This window comes from Cyprinus carpio, chromosome A4 (assembly GCF_018340385.1).
Source record: "Cyprinus carpio isolate SPL01 chromosome A4, ASM1834038v1, whole genome shotgun sequence".
Classification (NCBI taxonomy): domain Eukaryota; kingdom Metazoa; phylum Chordata; class Actinopteri; order Cypriniformes; family Cyprinidae; genus Cyprinus; species Cyprinus carpio.
Window position 1 is genome coordinate 2,236,018 of NC_056575.1, and position 25,295 is coordinate 2,261,312.

Genomic DNA, 25,295 nt, shown 5'->3' on the forward strand with positions numbered 1-25,295 from the left:
AATAAATTATATATAAATGTATTTACAAAAATATAATCTTTTATTTCCAATCATGCTGCCATAAACATTATAAAAATGTACATTGATGAAATTTACATGCATAATAATTTATATATATACCTATATAAATTGTATATAAATTTACTTTTTTTTTAAATTATACGTTTCATTTCCAGTCATGCTGGCAATTATTTTATTTATTTATTTTTTATTTATTTTATTATTTACAATTTATTTCCAAGATGATAACTGGACACAAATCACTGAATTAAAATATTTATTGTAGCAAGTTCATGTGACTATAACAAACAATAGAGTTTGAATAGAATGAAACATTTATTGTTGTGTTCTGTTCCACATACTATTAAAACAGCTGTATATAGAATATAATGTTAAGTATCATAGTGCCTTTAACTTTGACACACAGGGGCACAGATAACACACACAGGTGAATGTCAGCCTCTTACCTGGGGTGACAGGGTTTTCTCTGCTCTCTGCATGATGCTGAACACACACACACACACACACACACACACACACACACACACACACACGTGTCACAGACAGACACACACAGGGAGGGTCCGCCAGGCAGTGTTGGTTTTGGTGTTGGTTGGATTTTGTGCGTTGGGACACGTTGGCAGCAGACAGACAGATGGCATGAAAAAAAGACAAAAAAGACAAACAGGGAAAAAAGAAAAGCAGCATTAGTTAAAAATGACAAATACTGACACATAAGACACTGGCAACAAAATCCAACTCAACAGAGCAAGAAGGACTAAGCAGAACAAAACCAAGGAGGGTTAGATGAGCCAAACACACACACACACACACACACACACACACACACTCATAACACAGTCCGGACAATGCGGATTAGCAAAGATTATAGTGAACAGAGATCAAAGCCATGACAATACAAAGCTCTGGGATTCTGATTTGCGGCACAGCTGTCAATCAAACAGTACAACACATACACGAGTAATTGGCACCCACATCGAGTCCCATTTAAACAAATGAAGCGGGTTGGAGCTCATGTAGGTTATTGTTTGATTAATAAAGCTTTTAGAGCCTCTATGGACGGCTGTAATGGAATTAAACCTACAGAAATGTGTGTGACCTGTTTATACAATGTTGAATAATCAATGTCAGTTCCCTGAAACATTATTAGAGGTGTTTATAAAGCTTCGTACTTGGGGTTAGTGATCTGAACAAACCCTTGAATGGCACCTCAAATCGTGTGGATTGCTGTTCATTTGTTTGTTTAATCAAAAAATTTGTTTATTGTGAAAAAAACTAATTGTTCTCAAATCTTGTTAGTCTTTATGATGTCTGTGTTTAAGAATGTGTGATAAACCTGCGTAATCTGTTAAAATGTTTTGGTTCTGTACAAATATAATTTAATAAAAGTCAGAGAGGATTGAAAAGCTCATGGATTTGTGATGTTTGACCACTTATGACAGTGTCAAAGCTGCTTTCGACATTACTGGGATTAAGTACAAAAAAAAAAAATACTAAAACTGTGCACTGCATTGTGGGTAGTGCTGTTATTGTTAACCAAAACTAAAATGAAAGCTGAGATAAAATATAAACAGCACACATAAAACGGCAACTAAGCTGGAGTACTAAAATAATTGAAAAAATATAATGGTAAATAAGCTGGATTAATAAAAATAATTAAAACTACTACTAAACAAACAAAATGTCATAAAACTACTAAAATTCAAATGGATACATAGAAATTACAAAAATACAAAAAATGACAAAAGCACAAAATTACTTTAAACTAAAACTCAAATAAAGACTGGGGAAAAAATCTGAAAACAAAATTATTTAACTTTAAATTCAAATGAAAACCGAAAATATAAAAACAAAAGCTAATTCAAAATATTATAATAATATATATATATATATATATAATTCTGAAATCACACAGACTGTCTGAAACACTATATAATGTCTATAATGCACATTTTAGCAAATGCAGTGCCTCATCCGGCTATTTAACACAAGCGGAAAATGTGAATGCTTTAATATAAAACACACATGATACACGATACATAGTATAGTTTTTAAGAAAGAGCTGTTTCTATCACGGATGACGGCATGTTTTTAAAGCACAGCCTGGAAAGCATCTGTTTGATAATCCTTCGACGACTCCACGTCTGCTCTGTTGATGTGACTACCCATGTTTGTCTGTTCGGTTTCCTATCAGCCTCCCAGAAAGAGGGTGATAAAACTATGAAACACAATAACTTCCTGCTGAAGGCCTCGAAAGCTCTGTGTATTGATCATCTGAGCCATTTAAAGACATTGGCTATTTATGAAAATTTACATTTTATAATATTTAAAAGTTACATTCAGTTATATGACATGGAGAGTCGTCCTTTCTGGCTGTCAGTGCACCTGTAGAAATTTATGATTCAATGCCAGCATTCATTAATTTACTCAGTAAACAAAAGCGTCTGATAACACAAGGGTTATAGAGATAGAGCAAGTATTTTTTTTTAGCTGGTCATGTGATGTCGGCAACCATGAGGCGGTTCATTACCAGCTAGAATGACCACATTTAATTTTTTTTTTTACTTTGAAAGAAATTAATACTTTTATTCAGCAAGGACACATTTAAGTGATCGAAAGTGACAGTAAAGTCATTTATAATGTTATATAATATTTCAATTTCAAATAAATGCTGTTCTTTTGAGCTTTCTATTCATCAAAAAATCCTGAAAAAAATCACTATGAAGCAGCACAACTGTTTTCAACATTAATAACAATCAGAAATGTTTCTTGAGCAGCAAATCAGCATATTATACTGATTTCTGAAGGATCATGTGACACTGAAGGCTGGAGTAATAGTGCTGAAAATTCAAGTTTGATTACAGAAATAAAATAAATTTTGTTTGATTTTTTCATATTCAAGTAGAAAGTTATTTTTTTTTCATATTATAATATTTTTTAATTTTTTATGTGTTTTTTTTATTAAATAAATTCAGCCTTGGTGAGCATAAGAGACTTCTTTCAAAACATTCACTGGCCTCAAACATTTCAGTGATAGTGTATGTGGTCAGACTTCAAAATAAAACAAAACTGACATTTTCTAGGTCTCTCCAGAACAGATTTAGTTTCCTGTGGTGCTGGTCTGATGCAAAATTATGGTGATGACACACGGTTCTGTCTGGAAGAACAAATCAATGGAATTGCTCATCAGCAGCCACACACAGAGTCTATTAATTCACTTTGCAGCACTAAATGTGAGAGAAAATCAACATAATTCTGCTGAATGAATTTGGATGTGGTCAAACAGAGCTGAAAACGTTATCAAATTAGCCAAAATATAAAATAAATGGGCATGCAAGGGAATTTCAATGATCTTCCAAACAGCATCCAGGACATTGATGCAATCAATCCCATGGTGCCTTGCATCAGCATGGTTTCTGCTGAGCTTCTTCAATCTTTGACTCCTTCAGTTAAAGTCAATATACGCACACAGTGTGCATAATGAACGACAAAAACAGATGAATCAATTTTGCAACCTTGTGTATTTATTATGCAATTAAAAATGCATGTGACTAACTAATGAACAATATTTCATAGATGCACCTTTTTTCACTGATTACCCTAAATGGCCACAAAGTGCTTTTACGACTCGGCTCAGTGGTTTTGTTTAACGTTTAGCTGCCGATATTTTGTGAAAGATTGATTAACAGTCCCGTAAACGCCTGTTTAAGCATCTCCTGGAGCGAAACAAGCGTCCTGTGAAACAAAGACGACAGCTGATGTTTTAAACCCTCAGGATTTGGGTGTTTTCCAGCAAACCCACGAGGGAGATTGATGCAAAACACTCAAGAGCATTCAGCGTCTATCCGTGCACAAACACACCCGACGGACCGTTCCTCGACAGTTAAGCGTTTCTGCCGGATCAGCAGTGTCATCACTTTAACACCAAGTCACAAAACAACAGAAAAACGCCGGGGAATTCACAGAAGCATCTACAGCCAGAGCTGAAGCTTTATAAAAATACCTAGAAAGAGCCGTGCCGCTCATCTGGAGGCGGTACAGTCAGTCCTGAGGGCGCAATTAAAGAAAATTAAAGCGCTTTTAAACCACTGTGACTCACAAAAGCTTTTAGGAATGTGCACGACTCGGTTTGCAGTCGTTCTGGGAAACTACTGACTAGTTGATTTTGAAATATGTGGCTTTTTCAAATCCCTGAATGATTCTGGGTCTAAAGGTTTTTTGTGTTTTGAGAGACATGGTTGATTGTTGTGTTTTTTGTAGATGTTCATTTATTTATAGATTTTTTTTAGGAAGTTGTTGTTGTTTATTGGTGGGAATGATGAAAAAGAAAACGTTTGTGACAGGAACAACTGCACTAACATCAGACATAAATCTAAGCCTATTCATTCTCCACTTTGCACCAAATGCAAGGTACAATGTTTATGGGACTGTCACGTAATCAAAGCCTGTTGGTCTAAAGCTGTTGTCGAATTGAGTCACATTTTTGGTTTGGTCTCGAAGTTGGCTCATTATCATTAAATCTAGGTCTTCCCTGTAAATTAATTTCCTATAAGCATGCCAGACAGCTTTTTAACTAGGAAGCTTTTGCTGCCAAAATTTTTTTTTTTTTTTTTTTTTTTAAATATCATTTTTTTTAAGTTGGTCCAGTTTTATTTTATTTTGTTTATTGTTGTCTTACTCGATGTTGTATTATTAATTTGTATTATTAATTATAAAAAAAATCTGACTTACAGATGCCTACTTTTAGAAATGTACATATTTTATTGTATTTAATTCATATTTTTTATTTTAATTCATATTATTTTAAATTAATATATATGTGTATATATATATATATATATATATATATATATATAAAATATTATAATATATATTTAACTCCTATTACAGATGCAAATAAGTGTTTTTTTGTAACAAAAGGGCTAAAAGAGAAAAGCAAAAACAGCTGGAGTGATGGGAGAAAGAAAACAGAGGGTGAAAGGAAGGTAAAGCCGGTGTATAGAGTATCAATCCATCACTGGGATGCCTTCAGATGCGTCTCATTGACTGGTAATGGGCTGTTCTGGTCCTGGGGTGGATCCTATTACCTCCGCGGTGGTCTCGCTGATCTCCATTCAGCCTTAATATATCGCCAGCCCATTTCAGACAGTGTGGAAGACCACTTTTTAGCGCTAAGTCTCCTTGAAATTGTGTTCTGCTTGAGAGAATATTGCGGAGGTGGCAGGACGGTAATGTCACCGAACCACTTTCCATCTACTTCAGGAGTGTGAAAATGAAGTCTGGGAAGGTGAATGGTGTCTGTCAGCTGGTGGGTGAAGAGTGAGCAAACACTTGCTAATGACAGACGTTTAACATCACACGCAGCTGACGAGGAAGAGGTGGAGGTGACAAAAGATGCCAAAAGAAGGAAAGTGAAGTTTTACTGGCAAAGAAACGGAGCCATGAAAACAAACAGACGGCAGCAGGACAAATAACCAAGGAAAATAAACAAATCCAATTTTGCATTTGCATTAGCCAATGACGTGAGGGTGAGAGCAGGCTAAAAACAGTGCTTACATGCTTACGATATACTGAATCCTCAATCATTAACAAATATAACATATCAAACTCTGAAATAGGTAAATATTAAATATTATAAAAAATGTCTAAACTATATAGAAATATATTGAATTCTCAAATGTAAAAAAAAAAAATAAGAATATTTATCTATATAAAATTCTCAAAAATAAAAAGTGAAGTAGAAAAGTAAAGTAAAATAAAAATCTCTAATTCTCAAACATATAAATAAAATATTAGAAATATAAAATTTTTAATTATGCAAAAAATTAATTCTAAAATATATTTGAAAAGAAAATCCTCCAACATGTAAAACACTGAATTCTTAAAAACATAAAAAAACAAGATAATTTATAAAAAATATATAAAGAAAAAGTATATAAAATATATAAAAACAATGAATTCTCAAAAAACACAAATTTAAAATATATCATTCTCAAACATATAAAAAAAAGTGATGTAATATTACATTTCTAAACGTGCAAAAAACTGAATTTAAAAATGCATTTGATGATTTTAATAAAAAAAAATCATCAAATATATCAAAAACTAAATTCTCAAATATACAAAAAATGTAAAATTATTATTATTATTGCTACTATTACTACTACTATTACTATTATTATTAGTATATAATTTGCAAAATACTGAGTTCCCAAATCTAAAAAGATGCACTAGATTAAAAAAAAAAATAATAATAATAATAATATAATATGATATGAATATATAATATTAAAAAATTTTTTAAAAAATTTATATAAATATATGTTATATATAAAAATGTTATTTTTTTTTCTCAAATAACTAGTTTTAAAAAAAGGAGAACTAATTATTCGTAAGGTGAAGGGAAAAATAAAGTACATATCTTCAGCACAACACTATTTTTATCACACATATTTCAGAGGCATCATGTCATCATGGCAAACCCCACTGACATTTTCTTCAGAACATGTACTAATCAAGTTTTCGGTTGCTGTATTTACACACAGGCCATGAGACCGTGTCAAAATTGCATGAGATAGGACTTTCCAAAGTGAAGATGTCCGTCCTGACACACACACACACACACAGAACCTGACAGAGGCCTGCTTTCTGAACAGTGTGGACATGCTTTGACCGACTATCCCAGATAAACCACAGGCAGATTAGCCAACAGCTGTCTCGCGTAAACAACACACACACACACACACACACACAGAGTCTCTATGCAAATGCAGTTACTGTAGTAAAACTCCAGCGTCTAAAGCTGCAACATCACCGAAGCCCACAGCTGATCAGAGTTCAGTAACTTTTCAAATCACAAATCACAAGACACACCTGTCTGCACGTCTACAGGCCAATAAAATCACACGAGATCCCATGAGACACTCATATATCACCGGATTGACACTGAATGCCATCTACACCCAGCCATCATTCATTCATCTGTCTGGATTTATCGTGAGTAACAGAGAAACAGAGCCAAGCCTACCGTTAGTGAGCCGGAGCGTCTGCAGAGATCACACAAATCTCTCATTCTCACAGGCCGCTCCTCCCTGTTTCTCTTCCTCTCTGTTGATCATTAGATGATCGTCTGTTTGCTCAGTGTTTCTCACAGCTGGTCAGTCAGTGAACTGGACACACAGCACACTATACACTGCACCTTAACACACACACACACCTTTACCTAACTACACACAACACCGCAAATGAAATCAGGTCTCTTAGACTGTGATCCGTCCCGTGACTTACGGTTTGGTCATACGGTAACTGCTCAGATACTTCTCAGATGAGGAAACGGTGTGAAAAAAATATATAATATATATATATATATATATATATATACATATATATATATATATATATATATATATATATATATATATATATATATATAAACTCTGGAGAGATTTTCTCAGTTGTAGCACTGACGAGAAGACAATAGACTTGATTCGCAATTTATTTTTTATTTTTTTTTGTCAGCCAAACCTCTCTGACCTTAAAATATTTAAAAACATTCACATTTTCACAGTTCTCTGATGTCAGATAATGGTTACATGACAAGCAGGTAAACTAATAAACATTTTAGCTCTTTGGTAAGTTTTTTATTTTGACTTTTTAAAATAATCAACTATCAGCTTTCATCTCAAAATGTCGTTACAGTATGTTGCAAACACTGAAGCTATTTAAAAATGAGAGTATAATGACACTGGTTACAAAATTGTGTTTCACATCCATTTAAATGTCAACAAATGAATGTTACATTTTATGATTAATTAATTATTACTTTCATCTTATAATGATAAAGTGATTAACATATTAGATTTTCATCTTAAAATGAAGTTGCAGTATTTTGCAAAAATACTTTTAAATTGATCAATGAATAAATTACATTGAATGTCAACAAACATAATAAAAACTGAATCTTTTTATGATTTAATTTGTAGTTTTTCGTCTAAAAATGTTAAAATGATTTATTATTATTAGCTTTATTTATAGATGTATTATTATTTTTTATTTATTTATTTATTTATTATTTATTATATTAGCACAACTGTTTTCAACATTGATAATAATCAGAAATATTTCCTGAGCAGCAAATTATCATATTAGAATTATTAGCTTTGATCACAGCAATAAACTACATTTTACCATACGTTCACATAAAAAAACAGCTATTTTGATATGCAAATATATTTAACAATATTCCTGTTTTAACAGTATTTTTAATTAAATAAACTTAGCCTTAGTGAACAGCAAACTTTTGAAGGGTAGCGTATGAAAGGTCCAGTTACGACATTGCTGCGAACCACAAAGCCAAACTAGAACTGACAACACACACAAAGCTGATGTAAAACAGCTAATTTTAAAATAAAATATGTTCTCACTGTCCGCATCTACTGAGACTGCACTCACACTTGAATAAAAAGCTTCTTGTATTTATGAACCACCCTGAGTTGACATCATGATGATTACACCAACCCATCATGACTCATTTCCAGTTTCCATGATCTGTGTATTAATAATTCATCATTTATTCATTTGAAAACAAACTATTTGCTATAAACCACTTCATGAGGCCATTACAGAAAACAGAGCGTATAAATAACTGTGCATTAAGAAAACGCATATAATCTGAACTAAAATGTGACTCAAGACTATAGCTGTTTACATACTAATCAGACAAATCAGAGAAAACAAAGCTGAAGACCCTAAACTTCAATAGCTGTATTTACATACAATATGCTAATAAGAAAAATGAATTAATTCACATAAACATGAGACTATTCGAAGAGTGGTCATGATGAGTGAACGTCTTATTCTCTCTGCTAAATTTCTAACTCAAACTCACGTTTCCACTGGTGTTTGTGTGTCTGTATTTAGTCTAAACATCCTGTTCAAGGCCTGATATCTGCTGTTAGATACCAGCTGCTCTGGGTTCGTGTTTATCTGCCTCCAAAGACAGGAAACGAGTGGCAGGGGTTTCCTGTCAACTAGCGAGTCGACATCTTTCTCAATCTAATGCAAAATTACGCTGCGTTTCATTATCGATGCACATATATATATATAAACACATCAGACAACGTCACAGGGTCAGTTTGATGAAAACGACGAGTAACCGAAATGCATTTACTGTGTTTGATTGCATTTCACGTTCTTTTGAATGGCAGCAAACTGTATACTTTAAGGTAAAACCGCTGTGAATTGCTTGTGCAAGGAAAGGAAATGTCTCTAAGGTCGATGTACCGTGTGGCTCAGAATGAAAGTGTGAGAAACGATGCTGTAAAGAAGGTCTGGCTCTCAGGTCAAGGGTTACTGATTTATCTGGCAGATGTCATAAACTATCAGTATTTCTTTTATCAGCTCATCCCGTCTGTCCATGCTCAGATGATTCAGACAGGAAGGGTGTGAGTTTTATAACTCAGAGCAGCGGAGTAAAATCAGCAGTTTTCAAGACAATTTAGGCGTCATGGCTGATAAATTACTGTTTTAGGGCCCTAAGAAAGCCGTTTTATTTTTTTTTTCCAAATTCCGTTTTTTCTGTTTTCATTTTTCTAGACTCTTTTTTTATGGTTAAATTAAATTGTATTAATTATAAAGCATGTCTAATAAATTTAAATCATGAAACTTACACAATTTAACAGCAATTTATTGAAAGCTGAACAAAATTAAATTAATTTATTTTACATATATACATATATATATATATATATATATATATATACACATATATACATATATATACACATATACATATATACATACATACATATATACATACATATACATACATACATATATGTAAAATAAATTATTTAATTACAATTATAATATAATGATAAACATTACTAGGATCATTACCATTTTTGCACCAAATTGTCGTTATAATAATGTGAAAAAATCTTATTACTTAAATATTATATTATATAAGAAATTTGACATTGAAATATACAAGAAAATGAAGCCAATTACCAGTATCATTACGCTGAAACGCATATTAAGAAGTGATCACATATAATTAGACACTATATAATTACCTAATGACCCGATGCAGATGCTTCTGTGAATGAATGGTGTTCAATGGTACAATTACAACCCACTATACCTAAAGCCAAAACTGTCTTCTCTGATCTGATCTGTGGCCACAAAAGCTTTCATATAGCGAAAACATGATGTTTTCTGATACATGTGAAGCAGATGTAGCTGGAGCCGGAGGAATATGATCCACACTTTACTGAAATAAACAGAACAATAAACACAAACAAACCCCTCATAGCTCTCTTTCCAGCAAACGGCTTCAACGACTCGTGAATCGAGCAAATACTTATCAACACCTACACAACTCCTGCTCAACAGACAGTTATTTTGGTTAATGAAAGAGAGAGAGCGTGGCTCACAGGTGCATGCTGGGTAACACCTGAGGCGTGTGTGTGAAATGATTCACATAACCAGAAACGCAATACAAATATTTTATTACTGAGATTATTTTCATAACAATTAAACACAAGTCTTATTACTGTAATACCAATTTTTTTTTTTACCTTTATTATAAGTGCTATATTATTATATTCCCATAATAGCATTTTTTGTGTTTTTAAAACACTAGTATTTTGTTTGTTTTGTTTTCAAATTAATTTGCATACATTAAAGACAGTGGCAGAAATTGTACCATGATAGTTTTTTAATTTAAATAATATTACATGAATTATATATATATACACTGAGATATATCTCTGCATGCAGCAGTCTTCTGCACTGTTCATTATTCACAGAATCTGACTGCTGAGGTGTGTTTCTGTCTTTTGTAGTCGCTAATGGGACAGAAATTGTGTGAGCGGGGAGATTTTAAAGTGTGTTTGGTGTCAGCAGCGTTAGATTTGTTCTTGTCATTATGAAGGCGATTCAAGTCCGTGTGAGCTCTAATGCCTCATTATATTCACATAATGAATGTGAGTGTGTGTGTGAGTGTGTGTGTGTGTGTGTGTGTGAGTGCTTACCTGAGCTCTCTCAGGATCTCCCTGAGACTCGGCACAAGGCTCCATGTCTGTCCAGATGCCGCCGGTCAACACTGTTCACAGCTCTGCATGTCTGCGGAGACACAAACACATTTACTTCAAGCTACTGTGTCAGGTTGCATGCACTCAAAATAATATTCAAGCCTAATTTTAAGATTTATGTATTTGAATTGCATGTAACATTTCATTCAATTTGAATTACACAGTTTTAAAATAAACTAATAAACTTAATATTTGAATAAGTTTTCATTTTTGTATTTTCCTTTTTTTTTTTTTTTAGTTGTTGTTTCTTAACAACTTGCATCATTTTCCAGCACATTTCTTGATGATATCTGTACACAGACGGCTTTTATTTATTTACAGGTGCTTCAGATAATTTGCTCTTCTTCTCGGTTAAAACGGTTTCTTTATCTGACCGTGATGCCGTCAGTCAAGCGTCCTACTCATGGTGTGAGCGTCCTCAAGGGCCGCACAGACCCGGATTCAACGCATGGCCTGTCAACTGTTCAGACCAAACTTTCAGTGGTGGAAACTTCTGATCTATAATTAGCAAAGTAGGTCACTGCGAGGGAAAAAAAAAAATAGGGGGAGGGAAGTAGGTCACTGAGGGGAAAAAAACGAGGGAGAGAACATAGAGACGGTCCAGGAGGCCTTATGGGCTGTGAAATTGTAACAGTGTAGCGTGACGTGGCTCGATTTACACCCTTTTGTGTGTGTGTGTGTGTGTGTGTGTGCGTGTGTGTGTGCGCGTGTGAGTGAGTGAGTGAGTGTGTGTGTGTGTGTATATATACATACATACAGAAATATTTTTTTGTGAATTGAAATAAAGCTGAAATAAAATATATTAGAAACCTAAATATTAGATGAACAACTTAGATGCCAAGGGAACATTTCTAATTTTCATTTCGCTGAAACAATACAATTACTAACTACAAAATAAAATAAATAATAAATTAAATAAAAAACAATACTGAAATAAACTAAACTAAAATTGAAATAAATTACAAAAAATTACTTCAAATTTAACCAGAATTAAAATGAAAAGTATTTAAAAATGTATAAAAATAAAAGCCAATTCAAAATATTACTAATATTGCTAAAGTAAATAAAAACTAAAACAATAAAACTAAAACAAAAAAAAAAAAAAAAAAAAAAAAAATGGTGCTAAAACTAAAATAACAAAAAATGACTAAAATGTAACCAAAATTAAAATGAAAAGTATTTACAAATGTATAAAGGCCAATTTAAATATTAATAAAATTAAATAAACAATAAATAAAAATAAAAACTAAAACTCAAAACACAAATAAATTACTAAAAAATTTACAAATTAAAATTAATAGTATTAAAGGATAAAAATAAAAGCCATTATTTTTTTTTTTATTTAATTTAATTAATTATATAATATAAATATATATATAATATAATAAATAAAAATAATAAATAAGGTAAAAATGTAACAAAAAAATGAAATGCAAAGTTCTAAAAAAGTAAACAAATAAAAGAAAATTTAAAATATTAATGTAAACTATAACAGTATATGAATAATAAAAAAATAACGCTGTTCTAGAAGCCATTTCCAGTCTCAGACCAGGATGTGAAACTGTTTGGGACTCACAGCTTCGTGACTAGTAAACACAACATGTGTGTGACTTTTAGAGTGGCCCTGTCACATTAACACACCAGCGGGACGCTATCAACAAACAGAAAGTGGCACACAACTGTGCACCGACATGCTTCTAAAACTACATTCATGTCTGTTGAATCTGAATATGAAACACAACTGGAAGCTCGGGATATCACACAATGTCACATTCCTCCAGTACTGGCTGAAACATAAAAAGAGAGAGCGGTTCCGCAATGGGATCACCGACACACCCAACAAACACACGTAAACTGGAAAAGTGTTGCAGGGTCAAGTCCAAGAAGCCGGCCACTTCAAAAAATTCGCGGAAGGCCACTTAAACCACACCGGTGAAACCAAGTGAAACACCCTGACAGCGGGAAGCTTTCGTGCTAGTCTGGGCAACATGTGTGAGTTGCAGCCCTGTCACAGTGAACACACAGCGGGGACGCTATCAACAAACAGAAAGTGGCACACAACTGTGCACCGACATGCTTCTAAAACTACATTCATGTCTGTTGAATCTGAATATGAAACACAACTGGAAGCTCGGGATATCACACAAATATCTCCAGCCTGTGGCTGAAACATATCGGAGGGAGATAATGGTCCGCAAACACACACAAACACACACTGCAGAATGAAACGGAAAGAGTTGCAGGCGTGACATCAAAGGAAACTTCAATGCATTCAGTGAAACACAAAGCCGCTGCAGGTGAACGGCTGTGGAGGGTTGTGCTGGTCTGGGAACAGTGACTGAAGCCGCAGGTGGTCCAGACAACAAGAGAGGAGAGGGATATTTAAATCTCTAAACACCACTCTGTTTATTTAGCACCTATTCTGCTCGTTTAGTATGCTAATTTACCACCTTTCAGTCGCCGCAAGTGCAAATCTTCAGCAGACTTCAATTTTTTCTGCAGGCAATACTGCTAAAATGTTTAATCGCTAAAGCGTTTGCTCTAAAATGGCTATAATAATTAAAAAATAAACAAATAAATGATAATATATTAAATAATGCATAATAATAATAATACATAATTATAATTATAAGTTTTATATACACACTGTATATAATATTATTTCATTTATTATTTACAGTAATTAATTTTTTTTCAGTAAAATTAAAATTCAAGCCATTTTAATTTATATTTCTTAATATATATATATATATATATATATATATATATATATATATATATATATATATATATATATATATACACACATACACACACACACACACACACACACACACACACACACACACACAATTGATCAAATAGTCACTGTTGCCAATTCACTTAAAATACAGTAAAATTTAGTTACAAACAATCAAGGCTTGCTTTCCACACCATTCTTCATAAAGATAATAAGAAATAATTTTATTTAAATGCACCAATATATTTATAAATAATAATAATAATATTTAAATAATATTTAGTTCTATTCGTCTTAACTAAAACATGTAAAAATCATTTAAAAATGTAAAATGCCACAAAGACATCTATGAACTTTTTTTTTTTCAAAATACTAATTGGAAATGGAAATCTGTTTGTAGAAGTGAAACCACAATGGGCGAAATAAACCAGAAGAGCAGCATCAAATCGAATCCTAAATTATCTTTGTGATTCCACACTGAATAATAAAGCAAAAACCCCAAAGGCCTTCTGTAAGTTTCCCACGAGCGGCTGTAGTGTGAATCTAGGAGGCGGCCTGCGACCGTCAACACTGCCACCTACACGCTAACATTCAATCTGTGAGAACATACGTGACAAACTCTGAGCACTTCATGAGAGACTTCAAATCTGTGAGAGAAAATGTCCAAGCCTCTGCCACGGCGGAGCAATGAAAACACATTCAGGTAGCCGGTCTAATTTGATTTAATCTGCATGACCCAGTTTCTCTGCTGCTGGAGGCTTTCGTCTTTAACAGGACAGTTATGCTTTAGTTTTAGAAATGGAGTTAGGTTTACACTATACTTGAGTGCATTCACGTTTATCATTAGGGATGTAACGATTCCCTCAACTCACGATTCAATTAGATTCACGATTTTTTTAATTATTTATTTTATTTTTATTAAACAAAATGATATTTAAGACAAATTATGAATTAAATGTGTCCTTTTATTATTGCTTGGACAAAATGCGGTACATTTCTTTGTGAAATTATAACATAACCATGATAATATACTAATACAGCACTTGTATATTATTGCTCTTTTGTTGGTTTTGATTGCTTCTATTGTCCTATTTTGTAAGTAGCTTTGGATAAAAGCGTCTGCTAAATGACAAAATTTAAATAGAATGTAAATGTAAATAAAACTAAATTGAAATTTTAAAACAAGCCCCAAATCAAATAAATATGTAACATAAAATAAATCTCTTCATATAAACAAATGGCTTTGTATGTGCTCTTTCCATTAAATTAATCCATTAAATGTCCATAAATTTAGAGGCAACCACTGCATTTTAATAATGATCCAAACAAAAATGCTGCATACATGCAACATGAACTGTTTTTAATCTAAATTATATCGTATAATTTAGAAATTTTGAAGCAAAAACAGAATGGTTTGACTTCAGGTTTGTGAAACTATGCATAAAAATATCTGCATGAAACAGCGGACGAGCTGAACGAGACGCAGAGTCACTCTCTGCCAGCAGGTGGCGCTTAAAGCGTTTCCTTGGTTTCTGCTGTAAACAAAGCAGCGCTGCACTTATGAACTTTAATATGCATTATACAGAGGCAAGATGAAAAGAAAAAAATACCATCCAAACTTTTCTAAAGACAGTAAGTTCCCCTTAGACTAAAAACTCCTACACCTAAATGAATCGTGATTTGTTTAGCATCTCAACCAATTTGAATCGTCACATATTTGAATCAATTTTCAACCGGCTCACGGTTTATCGTAACATCCCTATTTATCATGATCTTCAAAAACTTAAATGCTTGAAACTGGATTTTCAGATGCATAGGGTATGAAAAAACATCTCATTATATTCATATTCTAGAGCATTTACTGGAAAATTATGCATTCGAGGTGCAAGCTGAATCTGCTAAGAGTGAATTTTTAGGAGTATTTTACTATACTATATTTTTCATTTTTATTTTACTTAAGTTTTTACTAATTATGTTGTGCATATTTGTCATTTTTAGTAGTTTTTGGTTTAGCACAATAAATTAAAATAAAACTGCGATATAATTTATATATGTTTCAGATACAGTTATTTTAGTATTACTGAGATATTTTTATATTTTTTATTAATATTTTAATTTTCTGTTTTTTCTGTTTTCATTTTACTTTTAAAGTTTTAGTAATTTTATTGTTCATTTTGTCATGTTTAGTAGATTTTGGAATACATTTAAATTAAACTGAAATCGCTATATAATTTATGTTTATCTTTTAAGATATAGTTATTTTAGTATCATTAAGTTTCATTTATAGTTTTCTGTTTTTATGTTTATAATTTGTTTTAGTTAAAGTTTTAGTAATTTTGTTATGGTTTGGTCCTTTTTTTATAAATGTCTATATAGTTTGTATTTATTTTTATTTCAGTTTTAGTTTAGTTATTTTAGTACATCAACTACTTTTGGTACATTCAAGTAACACAATTATTTTAGTGGTTTTAATTTTAGTTTCAGTTAACTACCCTGTTATAGAGATATAGTTTTTGTTTGAGATTAAATGTCATGTTGCAGTTAAAACTGTAATCACAATTTATGACAAAATAACTGCAATAATTTTTAAAATATAAAAATTTGAAATAAAAGGTAAAAAATTATATATATATATATATATATATATATATAACATATTATTGTTGTTAAGCTGTTAAAAATATTAACTTAAATTTTCATTGGGTACTCCAAGAATATATTTACTTCTAAGAAGTTCAGCTGAAAAAAAAAAGCTTAGGAATCCCTTTAATTAAATAACCATACATAGAAGCTGTGATTCATTTGAGTGCTTAATTATTTCAATGAAGGGCATTTTAATAAGTCTCTCAGCTCTTGAATCCATTACGGTGCGGTTTCTCTCAGAATGAGTGCATGTCTGTTCCAGGTGGCAGCAGTAGATAAATGGCGTGCTTCAGTAAAAATATCTTCTTTTCACACATCTCTACACAGACTGCCTCTGTGAGCTCAAGCGACTCCCCCACCCCACCGAGACACTGAACAAACCAGCTCGTATCACACATACTGCTCCATACGGATTCACACAAGCTCATTCAGATCAGAGTCTTATGTTTGTCAAATGGCACAGCTTTTTAAATATCTGAAAGTACACACTTAATAGGGCTGCACAATTAATCAAATTTCTAATCGCGATTACAATTACATATGCCACAATTCATTCAAATCATTCAAAGTCCATTTATGTTATTCTGAGTGCTTGTGGGTTTTTTCTTTCTACATGATATCTTAAGGGTTTTTCCATTGTTTTAATTTTAGTATAACATTATAACACCATGCATTTTTTTTATTATTTAAAGAAGAAACCATATAGTTGACATTTGAGGCTTAATACTATAGAAAAGCAATAAAAGTTTTTTCGGTTTGAGTGTTTTCAGCTTGTTTATTTTCATAGAAAAATATGGCATGCAGTTGCTTTAAACAATTATTTGATCTTTAAATAAATAAATATAATACATACATTATATACATATATATATATATATATATATTAGGGCTGTCAAATGATTAATCACGATTAATCACATCCAAAATAAAAGTTTTGTTTACATAATATATGTGTGTATACTGTGTATATTTATTATGTATATATAAATACACACACATGCATGTATATATTTAAGAAGAATATGTTATGTTTATATATTAAATATATTTATATATAATATAAAATATAAGAATATAAATATATAAATGTATATACATGTAAATATTTTCTAAATATATAATTTATGTGTGTGTATTTATATATACTAGGGCTGCCCCCGACTAAAGATATTCCTAGTCGACTAACACTCCTGCATTTTAGCGATTAGTCGAATAATCGTTTATTTATGATATTAATATAAAAACGTGCGTATATACAAGGAAAGGTATAGTCCAAGTTGAAGTTTAACACTTCTATATGACAGAAAATGCTAAAGCATGATATTAGCGCGTTCAAAATGAAATTATGAAGCGCTTAAAGGACTTACAGAATAGTAAAGCGTTTAAAGTATACAGCGCTTACGGACACAAAAATCAGTGGCCGGAACGTTATAGGCTAATTATAACATAAAAACAGCAATCAGACTGCCTGTGCATTTTAATAATTTATTATCAAAAATACAAACTGTAACAGTACATGTGTCAAAAAAAAAAACAGTTTTGAATAAACTAAACTAAAATTCGTTCTTTAAAATACATTAAATAAACTTATTAGTAACTTAGGCCTAGTACAAAACAAGGCAAAAAACAAAAAAATACTGTAGGGAAAAACGCTGTTTGGTATAAAAATAGTAAAATACAGTGGAAAATTAATATAATTTTTATATTGTTCAAAAGGAAAATTAACAAAAACGAACAATCTAATAAATGGACATGGCACATCGCACAACGCCAAAACTTAGAATAAAAAAAAGGCGGCAAAACAAATCAACAGCCTAAGTATTTGATTAAATTGTTTAGAACAACTATATTTAAGACAAAATGTGGAACAAATAATTTAAAGAACACTAATACAAATCAAAAATATCAGAGCAAAGCCGCAAACTGCCATTAAGACGACGGACGAGTCTTTGACCTGAAACAACAAATTGCAAACATCAGACTAATTTTTCTACAGAAGAAAAAAACAACTTCTGCATTATATAAAAACGAATAAATAAAAATAATATGTATTTATTCATTTGTATAGCCTACCCGTTATAAAAATACCCGGGTTTTTTTTTATATAGCCGAACAGATAGCAAACAGAAACACTACAAAAAGTAAATTAAGCATTCTTACCTAAGCTTTCAATTCGATTTTATTTTTTTTCATATTATGTGAGAGGAACACCAGCTTGTCCACATTGTTGGGAAGAAGGGAGCTTCTCGACTTGTTCACAATGAAGCCGGCCTTTGAAAAGATGCGCTCTGAAGTGCGCTTTGGTATACCGCGAGGCACGAGATCTCGTTGATCTCTCGTTGCTTTGATGTCATGTCATACATGAATAAATGGTAAATGCAACCACTTGGAGAAATCAGACGTCAGCTTCTTATTCTCTATCAGAATTGTGTATTTATTTAGTAACATATTTTATCTGTCATAAGTCTAGTCTCGAGAGTTTAGCTCCGCGTAGCATGTCATCAAAATATAATAATGTTTTTTGTTTGGGAGCTTTTATAAAAATAGAGTTATTATCATTCATTCTAAATGTGACGTATATAGGCCACTGTGGCTACAAATAAACAGAAACAGACTCGACTGAATAAGCAGGCTCATTTTCATAAGCGTTAAAAATAAAAAAATAAAATAGAAATACATTTATTTCTGTGTGATTAATTTTGAGTCCTGATAATTGAATCATTATGATCAATGTATCACTTATAGTAAAACATTGATGCTTTTGAATTTAAATATTTAACAAAGCATGCAAACAAAAGGCCGCTGTTATCGTGTTCGTTTTGTGATCGCGCTAGTTCCAGTGACTTATTTCTCATTAGTTTTCTGATAACTTCTCTTTTGTTGATGGGGTTGCATGACGTTGTTCCTGAGAGGCGTGGTGTAAAGGGCGGGTTTTAGTGACGCGCAGCGGAGCGTCTGGCCCGACTGTGGAAACGCTGCGCTATTCTGGCCTCGTGCTACTGGCCCGAGGCTATTACCCCCGCCCGGCCCGTTTTAAGCCCTGGCTCGCAACTGGCCCGACAGTGGAAATGCGGCTACTGACTGCGCAGCCCTGATTGCGTAATTTTTTCACGTGATTTTTTTTTTGCGACTAACCACCTAATGAAAATGTATTCGACCAAGCCCTCTTCATATCGACTAACGTTTAGTCGACTATTTGGGGGCAGCCCTAATATATACATAATAAATATACCCTGTACACATACATATATTATGTAAACAAAACTTTTATTTTGGATGTGATTAATCGTGATTAATCATTTGACAGCCCTAATATATATATATATATATATATATATATATATATATATATATATATATATATATATATATATATATATATATATATATATATATATTCTATTAGCCTGTTATCTGTCACCGTCTCGTATACGGGACGCCTAGATTTACTTCACTATATTACAATTAAATCCTAATCTAATCATGAGAAACTATATATCGTTGGAAAGGTCTAAGACTCCTAAATAGATATTTTACCAATGGTTTTTGTTAAAAATTAAGTAGAAAAAGGTGTTTTTGCAGCGATGCAATAGAAAACAATTAGCTAAATGATGACCTTTGATTTGGCCTGCCATGCAATATCACATAAGTAGGGAAAAATAAATAAATAAAAAATGCAATTGAAACATCTTCATTTCTAATGTATATATATTTTTAAAAAATTTGTTTTATTTTTTCATTGAAATGTGAATTTTTTTTTCTCTTAGTTTTAATATAATAAAGTTTGATGGGTATTGAAACATTTCAAAATTCGATTTCTATTTACAAGATTTGATTTAATCTTGATTTTCGATTCAATGTCGATTCATTTGGATATACAGGCAATCAGGTACAGTACATTAATTAATTATTCAGTACAATTAACTAATGTAAGCCCTGTAAGTTGGTACATTACCATAATATAAAAGTGATTTGTAAACAACCATTTGAATTAAATGCACATAAGGCAGTTTTTATATATAAATATTTAAGTACAGGTTTAAAAAAAAGAAAAGAAAATGAATATATAATATAGCGCATGTATTTAAAAATTGCTTAATGTTTCTAGCTAACTATCAAGCTATGGACATTGAATAGATTTTACGAGGCAAATGTAAGGTTACATAACAATGTTTACAAGCTTTTATTGATGTGTTTCCGTGGTGGAAACACTGGCTGAGCAATTACATGAGACAACATTATACATTTCAATATGTTATACTGTTTGTTTCAACATCATTTCTAAAGTTCATTCACGTTTATTTCATGCTATAACTAGTAAAGAGGAAGAGATGAGGAAGAGAGGTGCTACAGCGATCTGTGTCGACACATTAAAGAACATCAAAACAGTATTCTTTGAATTTTGTAATAAATTAAGAATTTGAAAGCTGAGACTTTTCATATCAGAACTAAGGACAAAGGTTATATGATTTATTGGACAGGAGGCGCACTACAAATAATGTCAAGTTTTGTTCATGAAATCAACTGAAAACAGAACTAAGAATACATATCGGTTCATTTAAATGAGAATCAATAAAAATTGATAGAACAATATTTTCATCCCAATTCTATTGGATTTAATGCAACATTTACTTCTGGGCCACGGCCCTAAATCAAGTTTAAATTATGGCCCTTCGTATAAAAAAAAATTGCCATAGAAGAACCATTTCAGTTTCCCCAAAGAACCTTTCAGAGAGATTTTTTTGTTCTTAAAATTAAGGATATTTTGAAAATCTAAATAACTTTTTCTCACTTTAATGAGATTGTGCAATGGAAATTTTATAGGTTCTCCATGGATCCATCAAAGCTTTATTTTTAAGCGTGCATTTCCTCATAGTCCACCGCGTTCCCTACCGTTCACCTCTGAGTGAGGTATATTTAGTTCAGCCCACAGAACACGTCCAGGAGCCCCTGACAACAGCTCTCAGCTGGGAATCTGTGCCATGCGGGAGAGCAGGATTCCTTCAGTCCAAACCAAACCTCATTAACATGAGGACCAAGTCATCAGCTCGAGTCTCAGTCACGCTAACACTGAGATTTATCTCATGTAGTTTAAACTGCATTTAACAAGCAAAAGAAATGGTTTAAAATAAGGTTAATTTTAAACATTTTCTAAAACTATTTTTAAAGCCTCTCAAGCCGAGCCCTCAATGATGATATATTTAACAAAGAGAATTAAAAGTGCATTGCAGCAACACGTCTCTTTTCAGATGCACAGATGAACCAGTCAGGGCACGATCACTGGCACACCGAGACTGGCAGGAAATTTGGAATAATTTATCATGCAGGTAATTTATTGCTAACAAGGCAAGAGAGTCATTCATCCACCATTAACGTGACCAGACAGAATTGAGAAAAAAATAAGGTTTTAAATACTCTCCCCATCTGCAATTGGTCATATGAACAGGGAACTCGCCCATGGAACTTGTAGAAAACATGCATGGTTAAATTACTTTTTTTTTTTGTTAACTGAAATATGAAAAACTTGTAAGTGTGAAAGTGAAATGGAAAGTGACGTGTAGCAAAGTATGGTGTTATACTCCATACTTAGAATTTTTGCTCTGCATTTAACCCATCCAAGTGCAGACACACAGTAGTGTGTAGTGAACACACACACACACCCGAAGCAGTGGGTAGCCATATTGCCGCGGTGCCTGGGGAGCAGTTGTCAGTTCTATGCCTTGCTCAAGGGTCTCACTTCAGTTGTGTTATTGAGGGTGGCACAGAAATGACACACTTCACTTGTGTTTATACACTTACTAAACAATAAAGTGCATTCCTCAGCAATAAGCACAAGAAGGTAATGTTTTTAAAGAGATTCCTCTGCACTGCATTATCATTACCATTTCATTGAACAGACTAATGATGAAATACCAGAACTGCAACAGCCATCAGGTAAAAGATACCTCGCCCTGCACGTCTGATGAGAAACACACACACACACACACACATTATTCACACCTGACTGACATGACAGCTCTGAGTTACTGTGCTCTGTCCACACAAGCTCACTTCACTGGAGGAAAATCCACACCATTAACCTCAGATGACACCACAGCACCGACTCTTTACAAGACTGACTGCCGGCAGCGAAACAGACTCAAGAAAAGACATGCTGTGTGCTTAATCATAAATCAAACAACTTATGACCCTGGAGCTGTGCTGCAGAAACATCTCATATTAAGCCTCCCGTTAGGATCTGGCTCTTGGTCTTGTATAGGTCTATGTAAATATTTATATATTTATATTGATTAAATAGTTAAATAACTTCAAAAACATTTTGTGTGTGCAGAAATATTATATTATATTAAATAAAACTAAAACTGAAATAAATAAATATAAAAAATTATATATATATATATATATATATATATATATATATATATATATATATATATATATATATTATATATATATGTGTGTGTGTGTGTGTGTGTGTGTTTGTATGAAACTATAAAAACTATATATAGTTTATATGAAAATATTAAAAAAAACAACCAAAAATAAAAATAAAATAAACTTTATTTTAACTAGTTTCTAAAGCAACATATCTCATTTTCTAAATAAAACTTAATCTGGAATAAAAATGTAGAAAAGCTGTGTGTTAAAAAAAATTATATATATATTGACAAATGCACAACAAAATTACAAAAAAAATTAAACTAATTGTTTTAAAAATATATTTAAAAATATAAAAAATATTCAACTATCAATACTGACATTATAATAATAAATGCATAAGAAATAACTATAAATAATTAAAAAATAACTCCAACAAACAATCACTTCAGAGCAACTGCACGAATCTAGTTTATATTTGAAGCATTGCACAGTAAACTGCTCAATTATTCCCATTTGTAAGTCACTTTGGATAAAAGCATCTGCTAAACGAATAGGCGCAAACGTAGCATCATTGCGACACGTTTCACACAGGCAAGTACTAGGGCTGCACGATTAATCAATGCGATTGTCGAGTGCATCTTATCAGTAAAGCCTGTTCTATGATCAGTAGTAAACCTCCATCAAGGAGCAGCATTTACTACACAGAGCCGTAGTTCACTGACAAGATACACAAAATCGTGTTTATAATCTCAGACGATTTAATCGCGTGACTATGAAATCGAAGAAATTGTTCTACGATTATGAAAGCTGTTTCCGTAGCTTGTCAGTGAACTACGGCTCTGTGTAGTAAATGCTGCTCTATCTGAAAGCACGTAAAAATACCACATTTAATTAACGTTTTTATAAATAAATCCTTGTGAGATGATGTGGCTTCTTACACAGAACAAGGCACGTAACATTATTTCATAGTATTCTAAGCAGTGATAAAGGCGATTTCAATTAGCACTGCATTAAGTACTTGATGAGTAAATGATAAGACGAACTCAGATAAACCATACATTGTCATAGTTGTGTGTTTATTAGTCACGTTGAATCAATTAAAGAAGTTAAATCTTCTGTTTATCCAGCAACTGCTAAAGGGATTTCCTGATTTCTTCTGCGGGGTGTATTTAGAGTTTCAGCAAGAGAGCGCCCTCTAGCCTTCAGATGGAGATTTACTGCTGATCACAGAGCCGTGCTTCACTAAAAGATACGCATGACATTTGCAGCTTCTGCCTAATCGCGACTGCAATTTAATTTTGATAAAACGTGCAGCCCTAGCAAGTACCACTAAAATTTTCAACAGAAAAATCTACTTATGCAAGTAAGAATGTATTACATTCAACCCTTCATTGCAGGAGAGTTCGAAACAGATGTTGTGCATTTCCTGTTTTAAGAGTTTCACACGGGAAACAGTTTCTGTTCTCACCTGATCTCAGTTTCATCTGTCGCATGTGACGTTAAGTTTATGAATCTGCTCATCAAATATTAACATACAAACCGCATCCTTCTCACAAAACAGCAAGAGATCATCGATTCATACATTTCCCAAGGTACAGAGGCCGGTTTTACACTCCGTTCACCCTCCCAAATCAGGAAATGCATGCTTTGAATATCAAACACCCTTCACAGCTTTGACATTCAGAGCCATGTGAAGGACACAAGAGAAACCATAATAAAGGTGATGGATTTAATGATGATTAAAATGCCATTTGAACTGGTATTCAGGAAAAAATTAAGGCGGTTCTGAGAGATTACAACCACCACAGCCTTAAAGGCGTCCATGTCAGCGGGACGGGTCATTAATATAAATGAAGCGTTGCGACTCTGTTGGGGTGCAGAGGGTTTGCACCTGAGCACATGCTTCATGACCAGGCAAAAATAACAGAATTTGTACACTGGACCTTTACAATTAAGATTAAATTATTAATTATTAACAAAGAATCTTTGAATGATTCATCACAAGAGTCTTTAGTTGTGATCAGATGACACACTATGTTTGTTGAAATCCAACTATTATCTCTAATTTGTCAGGAACTTAAATAAAACAAACAAACAAACAAACATTTTTGTTGCTTAAAGTAAGAAACTTTAAGTGAAATAAAATAACATTTATGAAAAAAAAATTATATTCTAATTTCTAAATTTCTAAAATATATACACACACACACATATAATATATATAACTACTGAATTATTTAATATTCTATTTATATTATAATAAATCATTATTTTTATATATAATATATTACATTATATAAAATATATAAAAATATATTTTTATTACTTAACATATTATTTAATAATAATATTACATTATTTTAAATATGTCAATATTATATTAATACTGAGATTATAACATATAATTCTCAATAATT

General features: G+C 32.3%; 1 protein-coding gene across 4 annotated transcripts in view; it reads right to left on the minus strand.

Moving 5' to 3' along the window:
• Positions 1-25,295, minus strand: part of LOC109064798 (oxysterol-binding protein-related protein 8-like) — a 63,328-nt gene that overhangs the window by 33,113 nt on the left and 4,920 nt on the right. For 2 of the 4 annotated variants that reach the window (XM_042738024.1, XM_042738014.1), the window contains exons 2-3: positions 11,055-11,145; positions 468-504 (exon numbers count right to left, since the gene is read on the minus strand). In XM_042738024.1, coding sequence (XP_042593958.1) covers positions 468-504; positions 11,055-11,099 — 82 coding nt within the window. In that variant the 5' untranslated portion in view covers positions 11,100-11,145. Of the gene's footprint in view, positions 1-467; positions 505-7,048; positions 7,164-11,054; positions 11,146-25,295 lie in introns of those variants that run through there. The other 2 variants (XM_042738019.1, XM_042738035.1) reach the window with 2 other exon arrangements.